At 46.6% G+C, this 10,084-nt stretch overlaps 1 protein-coding gene across 2 annotated transcripts in view; it reads left to right on the top strand.

Moving 5' to 3' along the window:
• Positions 1 to 5,004: 5,004 nt before the first annotated feature.
• vash1 (vasohibin 1) overlaps positions 5,005 to 10,084 on the top strand; it is a 95,072-nt gene continuing 89,992 nt past the window's right edge. Inside the window, exon 1 of one of the 2 annotated variants that reach the window (XM_072494422.1) lies at positions 5,005 to 5,509. In XM_072494422.1, coding sequence (XP_072350523.1) covers positions 5,237 to 5,509 — 273 coding nt within the window. In that variant the 5' untranslated portion in view covers positions 5,005 to 5,236. The remainder of the gene's footprint in view (positions 5,510 to 10,084) is intronic. The other variant, XM_072494415.1, reaches the window with a different exon arrangement.

The raw sequence follows: 10,084 nt of genomic DNA, 5'->3' as shown, positions 1-10,084 counted from the left end.
TGGTGAGTGAGCAGTCTGAAATTACATTATTGAATTACGTGTCAAATTTTAAGGAACGATTAAATAGAGCAAGTGGATGGACTTCCGGTGACGGCGGGCGGGAGGCAGCCGCATATTGGAGGGCTCCCGTTCGGGAACGGCATTTTCGCGGAGTAACGCCCAGTCCTAGGGCCAGCGACGGCAGTAAAAGCCGGGGGATAGCGCAAGGAGAAGAAGGATGTCGAAAATCACCAAAAAAACGGCCGGGAAAAAAGCGGCTGAAAGTCCGTTGGAGAGGGGAAAGGTCACCGCGGGGTCAACAAAGAAAATGGAGGCTGGAGCACCAGGGGAGGCCGCAGTGCTTACGGCTGAAGAACTAACTAAGGTGATGGCTGCGGAATTCCAAAAGCAGTTGGCACAGATTGAGAAATGTATGGAGATTGCGAGGAAGGAGATGAGGGAGGTTTTGAATGTGCTGGTGGAGGAGGCGGTTTACCCGGTGAAGACGGCGGTGGCGAGCGCAGTGGCGGAGGTGCGAGAGCAAGGGGAGGCACTGAAGGAAGTGGAGGAGATGTTATTGCAGCACGGTGATCAACTTGCCTCGATGGGGAAGGAGATGCGGAAGGTGATGGACACGAACAAGAATCTGAGAGGAAAAATGGAAGATCTGGAAAACAATTCCAGGCGACAGAATTTGAGGGTCGTGGGGCTGCCCAAAGGAGTTGAAGGACCGAGCCGACTGAGTATTTTGCCGCGATGCTGGCAAAACTACTGGGGGAGGGGGAGAACTGGATCGGGCTCATCGGTCGTGGAGGCCTGTATCAAAGGCGAGTGAGCCGCCAAGGGCAGTGACTCTGTGCTTCCGTAGGTACAGTGTGAAGGAGAAGGTCCTGAGCTGGGCCAAACAGAAGCGGGTGGTGCAGTGGGCTGGAGCTGGTATACGTGTATACCAGGACTTTACGGTGGAGCTGGCGAAGAGGCGGGCTGCCTTCAACCGGGTGAAGAGGGCACTGTACATTGGCAAGGTGCAGTGCGGCATTGTATATCCAGCGAAGCTGAGGGTGACTTACAAGCTCAGGGACTTTTATTTTGGAATGGCGGAAGCAGCGGAGGAGTTTGCGAAGGCAGAAGGACTGTGGCAGAACTGACAAATTGAGGAATGGGCATGTGCTGATGTAACCTCATGACTGTATTTTCTTCTCTTTTTTTTGTATCACTGCGCGCGGGTGTAGAGGCTAAAGGAGCCAATGTTGCATATATTTGGACAAGGGAAGGGATGGGACTCGAAAGGAGGGCTCTTTGGGGTGTAGGTGGATATGCGGGGTTTGTGTGCTAAAAGGGGATCTTTGGGCTTTCCTAGGGCCGGGCAAGGGGGAAAGGGACCCGGGCGGGGGCCTCCACGCTGGCCGGTTTAAGCCGGCCAGTGAACGGGAGTGTGGGGGAGGGGTTGCGGCCATCGGAGCCCGACAGAACGGGGTCCGAGTGGTCTAGCTGGGGTGGAAAGTTGGGGGGAGGGAACCGAGGTTGGGGGAGGGAACCGAGGTTGGGAGGAGGAGTTTTACAAGAGGCATTGGACGGGAGGAGCTGGAGACTTGGCGGGAGGGGGGGGGGTACAACTTTGGGGTATCATGTACGGTACTCTCTTAGAGGCTGGATGGCTTTGGGTGGGGGGGTGGGTGGGTGGAGAGCGTGTAGATTAAGGGTGACTACGGGTAATCCCTGATTCCTTTTTGTCATTTGTTTATGTAAACAGGCGGGTTGAGGTTTGGGGGTTGGTGGGCGGATGGGATCGTTGTTATTATGGGGATTGACATATCTTGTTGATTATTGTTTATTGTTGATGGGTGTAAATGTGGGAGAAAACGTGAAAAAGGAGAATTTTAAAAAATATTTTTTTTTAAATAGAGCAAGTGACTTGGCTAGACAACATTTAAAAGTTGCACAGCATGTGATGAAACAGGTCGCGGACAAGAAGGCAAAAGTTTGTAGTTTTTGCCAGTGGAGATAAAGTTTTAATAGTGTTACCAGTGGTAGGTGAACCTTTAAAAGCCAGGTTTTTATCAGATTGAAAGGAAATTGAGTGAGGTGAATTATTTGGTAAGAATGCCAGATAGAAGGAAAACTCACCGAGTGTGTCATGTGAATATGCTTAAAAGGTATTTTGAAAGGGAAAGAGAGCAAAAGGAGGAAGTTTTAGTGATTCTAACTCAAAAGTGAAGAACCGAATCCAAATGACTCTGAATTTGACATTCCTCAAATTAAATTGGGTAACGAGGATGTTCTTAAAAATTGGGATAAATTATTGAGTTACCTTCCAGAGGAAAGACAAACTGACCTGAAAGAGTTATTAATATCACATGGGCAAGTTTGTGGAAATAAGTTGGGAAGTACTAAAATGGTTATACCTCATATAGGAGTGGGAAATGCTGCTACAATTAAAAAACATCCATATAGACTTAACCCTCTAAAATTGGCACAGGTTAACAAAGAGATTGAAAGTATGCTTTAAAATGGCATAATTGAAGTGGGTTGCAGCCAATGGAGCTCATCCATAGTGACGGCACCGAAACCAGACAGTACCCAACGATTGTGTGTGGTCTATTGAAAGGTTGATGCAGTTACAAGAACGGACTCTTATCCTATCCCAAGGTTGGAGGACTGTATTGAGAAAGTAGGACAATCTGCTTTTATCTCCAAACTGGATTTACTTAAAGGTTACTAGCGGGTACCTTTATCCGAAAGGGCAAAGGAGATTTCAGCCTTTGTGACTCCAAATGGTATATACCAATTCAAAGTTATGCCATTTGGCATGAAAAACGCCCCAGCCACATTTTAACGGTTAACTAACAAAGTCATTTCAGAATTATCTAATTGTGCGGTATACATAGACGATCTGGTGATTTTTAGTCAGACATGGAAAGAACATTTGAAGCACCTGACGGAGTTATTCGATCGACTTCAGGAGGCAGGTTTGGTGGTAAACCTAGCCAAAAGTCAGTTTGGAAAAGCCCAAGTCACTTTCCTTGGCCATACAATTGGATCATAGACAAATGGTCCCACGGGATGTGAAAACAAAAGTTATTGGGGAGTTTCCATCGACACAAAGAAATAATGCAATTTATTGGAATGAGCGGTTTTTTACCGTAACTTTGTGCCGACATTAAGCAGTGTGGTTGCTCCACTGACGGACTTGCTGAAGAAGAGTAGCAAATTTCAAGGACAGCAGAGTGTCAACAGGTATTTGAAGGCCTGAAGGCTGTGTTAACCACTGCTCCAGTGTTGGAGAATTACAAGAGGCTTTACGATCGGACTGAACAAAAGTACCTGACTTTAAAGAAAGATGCAGAGGCATAGAGAAATGGATGGATTGTGCAGAGACCTTCTTGTCCAAAGTGACTGTCAATCAAGAGGGATTCCAGTTGCAGGAAGACAAAGAACTGAAATTAAAGAACTGAGATTTAACTTATTGAAAATGTTTGCATGTTTTGAAATGAAAATCGCTTCTTGTCACAAGTAGGCTTCAAATGAAGTTACTGTGAAAAGCCCCTAGTTGCCACATTCACCGCGGTGCCTGTTCGGGGAGGCTGGTACGGGAATTGAACCCGTGCTGCTGTCCTGCATTGGTCTGCTTTAAAAGCCAGCTATTTACCCCTGTGCTAAACCAGCCCCTTGTTTTTTTTAAATATATGTTTATTGACAATTGTTATTAATGGGCAAGTGAAAAATGAAACCATCTTTGAAGTTGATGTTTTTTTTTCTTGGGAGGAGGTGTCATGTGAATGTCCCTTTAAGAAAGGTTTTTGTCTTATCACATGGCTTAGTGATGCCATTGTGTGGGTGGAGCTCGGCTGTGGCTCTGTGAGTTTTTACTTTTGCTTTGAGTTTTGGGACTGGTTTGTGGCTCTGTGAGTTTTTACTTTCGTTTTCACATTTGGCTGCTGTAGACTCAGACAGGGAAGTATTTTGGCCTGTCTCTCTATTTTCAATTTTAAAGAATTATTCCAAGGAAGAAACCCAATGATTATAGTTACCTGCTGTTTTTGGTAAAAAGGGTTTTTTGGTTTATGGAAGCTTGTTATTGAATTGGAACAGTTAAGAGGGAATTCATTAAGAGTTATACATAGATTACTGTAGGTGTGTGGGGTCATTATGTTTGTAGTTGATAAAAATTCTTACTGTGTGTGTTTATACAAATGTGAACTAAATTCTTAAGCATGTTTTTTTGATTAAAAGCACCTAAGATGTCTGTTGAATAAGACCTGAAAGGCAGACTCTTCTCCTCATGCTAGCCAAATTCAACATAAACAGATGTAGGTCAGGTGAACTGCATGATATGCTTTGGAGTTTTCTAAAACCTGGCCCATACCACCACATCCCAGCTGGGTTAATGTAATCCGGATTTATCCGGGTGTCAGACCCTCCGCATCCCACACGGATTACTATAATCCGGATTTATCAGGGGGTTATACCCTCCACATCCCATCCGGATTGGTGTAATCCGGATTTACCCGGGAGGGGGTCAGACCCTCCACATCCCACCCGGATTACTGCAATCTGGATTTACCCGGGAGGGGGTCAGACCCTCCACATCCCACCCGGATTACTGTAATCCGGATTTACCCGGGAGGGGGTCAGACCCGCCACATCCCACTCGGATTGGTGTAATCCGGATTTACCCGGGAGGGGGTCAGACCCTCAACATCCACTCGGATTACTGCAATCTGGATTTACCCGGGAGGGGGTCAGACCCTCCACATCCCACCCGGATTACTGTAATCTGGATTTACCCGGGAGGGGGTCAGACCCTCAACATCCACTCGGATTACTGCAATCTGGATTTACCAGGGGGAGGGATCCAATCCGGATTGACACTGTGGTGTGGGGGTGACGTAATGCCTGAGGATTGGGAGGCTGCGCGCATGCGCCCCGTTCCCCCCCCCCCCAGGCTGAGTTACCAATGGGAGCCGGGGAGACGGCGGGTGGGCGGGGCCGTGACGGCAGGGCTGAGGAGTGGATACAAAGCGAGCGGAGCGCAGCGGGGAGGGGGCAGTGGGCGCTCGGGCTGGGTAGTGGGTATCGGGCAGGCATGGAGGGGCAGAGCCCCTGGCAGCACTGCCCACTCTCTGCAGCCTGCCCAGCCCCTCTCTCTGACTGCACTCCATCCTGCTGATCAGTGCTGTGAGCCCATTGTCCCAGTCAGTGAAGGAGGAACAGAGGCTTTCTCCTTTCTCTCTCTTGTAATTGATCAGCATCAGCGATGCCAGGCGGGAGAGGAGATGCTTCCTTTGTTAGGAGAAGGTCAGCCAGCGTGGGACCTGTCAACGTGGAGAGGCATCCCCAGAGGGAGGAGGACCAGGATGAGGATGGCGACGAGGAATTCCGGGACGAAGGGGTTCCTTTCTACATAAACCGAGGGGGGCTGCCGGTGGACGAGGCGACCTGGGACAGGATGTGGAAGCATGTGGCTAAGATCCACCCCGAGGGTGAGAAGATGGTGCAAAGAATTCGGGGGATGCCCTACCTCCCCAAGGTGATTCCTTCATTCCAACTTTGAAATCGTGCCCCTACTAATTCAGCTTTCAGCAGTTTAAACCTGCCGGTGGGCTTGTGAATCAGTGCGGTCCACGGGGATTTGGATTTGCCTACTCAATGGAATACTGGGATGGATGTTTTGATTGTTAAATCGGGGTGTTCTGTGTTTCGGTTTAAGCTGTTTAGGGCTGAGACCACGCTTTTGGCTTTCTAGTTTTTTTAAATGTTGTTCAAAGTAAGTGACTTTTAGCTTTGGAAATGTTTGATTCACTTCAACTATTGTGAGGTTTTTAAATGATAAATCTTTTGAAACTTCCCAGCTTAATTAGAAGCTTTGTGGCGCCATTGTGTTGAAGATATGTGCACAATATAACCTGTACCCTTTATGGTCTAATGTATTATACATTCTAGCCAGGACAACAAGAGCATCCTAGTTTGCCTCGCCCTTTTTTTTGTTTATCTTTTTGTTTGTTCCCCCCACCCACCCTTTTCTAAATTGGTACCCATTGCTGACTCCCACGGTTGCCGAACAGCATAAGGGAACTTTGTGTGAAATGAAATGAAATGAAAATCGCTTATTGTCACAAGTAGGCTTCGAATGAAGTTACTGTGAAAAGCCCTGTGTCTGCTTTCAAAGCCAGCGATTGAGCCCTGTGCTAAACAGCCCTGGGTTCATTGATCTTCCTGCTGTGCATCCAGTCCTATTTTGTGTTAATTTCTGGATTGAGCCCACAATTTAATTCCGAAAACAAAAGATTTGCCCATCTTTGTACAGTTTTCTTCTGTAATTGCTCATGTGCTTTTTGGTGGATGATAATCATTCTGCACAGAGAAGATGAGAACAGAAACGCCCAGTGTGAACTGTACTAGCTGTGTAACAAAAAAATCCACTTCTGCTACTCATCTGATGTTGAATTCTGTGGCACTTAGAATTGCAATTGTCAGAATATCTCTTTAACCGGCCAGTTTAGGTAAATGTTAAAAATTTGCAATATATCTCCTGAAAGGGTTTTTGGAATTCTGAGAACTCAGTTGATGGTACTGGAAATGTTACTGATATTTGTAGCTGCATTTCTGCCCAGTGGTTCTCCAGAAACTTAAAATAGGGACTGGGGCAAAGCCCTGGGCTTCGAGCTGGGACAATTCTTTCAATTTCAATTTATTGATTTGAACACGATGCAAAGTGCTCAAGTTTCCAGATTCTAAACTAAGAAGGGCAATGGAATGGGGAGAAGAGCGCTTCACAATTATCAAATCAGTTGGGTAAGATATTTAAGTTTGGCAGAACAATGAAATTTCTTGCAGACCAGTGTAAAGTATAGTAAGAAGTCTTACAACACCAGGTTGAAGTCCAACAGGTTTGTTTCGATGTCACTAGCTTTCGGTACGAAGTCTTACAACACCAGGTTAAAGTCAACAGGTTTGTTTCGATGTCACTAGCTTTCGGAGCGCTGCTCCTTCCTCAGGTGAATGAAGTGGTATGTATGGTCAGTGTAAAGTATGTGAGACAAAAAATAGGTGGTGTATATACATATTCCATGACTGGTGGTGTAATAGTTTAGCATAATGTTCCGAGGCCTAAGAGCCTTTTAGACTCGGACACTTAATCTGTCCACCTGGCCCAGAACAACAATCTGTCTACTGTTGCTATATTTACTCGCTAAAAATATGGCAGTCAATAAGGTTGCCCTTCCTTTGTCTAGATATTGATATTATATTGCTTTCAGAGTCGCCAGGTATCAAATGATACCACCACAAGGTTCAACCGGATATCGATCAAGGACCCAACAACCAGTTAGTTAGTTCAAGTTCAATAATACTTTATTTACACACAAGACTAACTTATACATGCAACATAAACACTCCGAGCTAAACTATACCTAACAACTAAGACAACCTGTACTTAACTTCAGGCACCCGGCTTAGGTCAGAGGAACAGTGGCCTTTGTTCAAATCTGGATCTACTGGGCCTGGAGAAGTAACTGCTGTTCATCTGGGCTCATCCATCTGGTAGTGAGCGTTGAACTTGGACTTGCTTCTGGTCGTGGTGCTGTAGTTGGAGATGGACGTTGCTGGAGCACCAGGTCCAAAAGAGATCGAACACATGGCAGTGTCTCTCTTTATCCTTGGGGGGTGGGGGGGTTGCGCTCTTTTGGGCGGTCCTTAGGTTTGGACCCGATTAATTGGGCAGTTCTTGATCATTGCCTTCGATCTGAGCCAATAAAGGGGCGGGTGCCTTGATGGCTGGGCGTGTCCTAAGTGGTCATTGACCTTGCTGTTTATGCTTCCTGAGTAAAGGGAGTGGCGCCGATGTGTCTGGAATTGTATCGGTTACCTGAGTATCAGTCCTGTGTCTTACGGAGATGGGTCATTAAAATGCTAATCGGTTGGGGGTTTTGATGCTGTCTGGATTCTCTGCTCACGAATATACATGCAGGCTCTGTGCCTGCCTGAATCTTACATTGTCCATATTTCCATTCAACATTAAAAAAAGAGTAACAAACTAAAGAAAGAAAGCGGGCAGGCTCCATCAGGGAATAGGACACCATAAATCTCAATCAGTTCCTTTCTCTCATCATCTGGACACCTCAGGGTTCCATTACGAAAAGGGTCGTAAAGGGGTGAGCACGGTGGGAGTCAGACTCTGAGTCATCACCATCTCCCGGTTGCCAAACTCGTGACTGGAGTTTCTGTGCCATGGCGGCGTGGGCCGATGTGGGATCCATTTAGTCGTTTCTTATCAGTCGATAAGAATTGTCGTGGTGCCATTGTTTCTTATCCTGTAGGGCGGTAGCAGCAAGGAGGGGATCGCTATCGTCGGTGGGTCAGGTTCTGGTAGTGGCAAATAAATGGTCTCTGAGGGACCGAACATGTCGTGGTCAGTGTGACTGGGGCCTGGTCTGTTTTGCCATTGGTTGGGGATTTCAAGTACGTCCACTGTGCTTTCGCTGTCGCTATCACTAGCGGCTGAATCAAGTGTGAGGCGGAAACTCATCTCTGGGGGCGGAGTCAAAGTCGTGCCTGTGGATGTACTGTCCCGGCTGGGGGAGGGTTGGATTGGGTCGCCAGTGGGCGGGTCGTTGTTGTCTGCTATTGCCAGTGAAATGTGATGTGAGTGGATGCCCTGAGTTCCATAAACCTTAAGTCGGTTTATATGAAACCATCCAGATTTTCCATTTGGATACGTAATCTTATAAACTCAGGGGCTTACTTTATCGGAAATTGAGTAGGGTCCTGCAAATTTGGGGGAGAGGAATGAACTAGGATTGTACAGGGTGACCATGCATTGCTGTCCGACTGTATACTCTTATCGGGTGTACTATTTCATTAAAGTAGGCCTTACTCTGCTTTTTCCCAGCACCTAGTCGAACAGCTGCAGCGAGCTGTGCTGCTTTAATATTTTCCATAATTTGTTGGACCGCTTTTTCGTGGGTAAGGGCAGTGACTGTGGGGCTGGCCAAATCAAGTCCAAATAAATACTCGGCACCCTTCATGGGTCGTCCGGTCATGAGGGTGTGGGGGGTGTAGACTGTTGAACTCGACACCGTATTTCGAATTAACATCAGTGCAAATGGGAGAACTGTGTCCCATGTTGTATTATGTTGTTGCACCATCTTCCTAAGTGTTGCCTTTAGGATTCGGTTCATGCGTTCCACAATGCCGCTGGATTGTGGGTGATAGGCAATGTGAAACTTCTGTTTAATTCCGAAAATTGTTAGGACGTTTTTCATTACTCTTCCTGTGAAGCGCGAACCTTGGTCCGACTCTACTACGGGGGAATCCCCATCTAGTAAATATTTGCTGGGTGTAGAATTTTTGCTGTCGCTTTGGCCGTGTTTGTCCTGGAAGGAAATGCTTCCACCCATTTTGTGAAGGTGTCGATCACGACCAACACATATTTAAATCCATTTCTGCAGGGGGGAAGGGGATCAATGTAATCTAATTGTAGGTTCGTCCATGGGCCATTAACAGGGTGGGTGTGTCTTAGCTGACCTTTCTTTGCATATCTGTCTGGGTTGTTCTGGGCGCAAATTAAACAATTTTCAATGCAGTGGGTTACATCAGTTTTTGAATCAGGCCACCAGCAGAGAGATCTGAGGTGGGCACGGGTGGATTCTATCCCTTGTTGTCCATGTCTGTCATGGAATTGACAAATAATCTGGTTCCTGTACTGGGTGGGGACCACATAAATACCATTCTTTAATATGATTCCGTCGTGTACTGTTAAAGTATCTTTGAACCTATCATAGGGAGCTGGGAAGTCTCCTTTTAAAATGTCCTTAAGCGTGTCGTCTTCCTTTTGTGCCTGTGCCAAATCTTGAATATTGGTCTGTGAGACCTGGACCGCGTGTACTGGGGCTCTCTCAGGGGGGTTGCCAAAAATGACCATGTCGTGAGCCTACTTTTGCTAGGGCGTCTGCTTTTACGTTACCGGGTGGGGAGGAACGATGATGGCTTCTAACCTTTATGATTCCATATTTGCGATCCTTAGCTTCTTTGAGAATGTGCTTTAGTAATGGCGCTGAGGGTAGGGGTTTACCTTCGACGGATATAAATCCTCTAAATTCCCACA

The sequence above is a fragment of the Scyliorhinus torazame genome, chromosome 2 (assembly GCF_047496885.1).
Source record: "Scyliorhinus torazame isolate Kashiwa2021f chromosome 2, sScyTor2.1, whole genome shotgun sequence".
Taxonomy (NCBI): Eukaryota; Metazoa; Chordata; class Chondrichthyes; order Carcharhiniformes; family Scyliorhinidae; genus Scyliorhinus; species Scyliorhinus torazame.
This window is presented reverse-complemented; position numbering and strand designations above follow the sequence as displayed.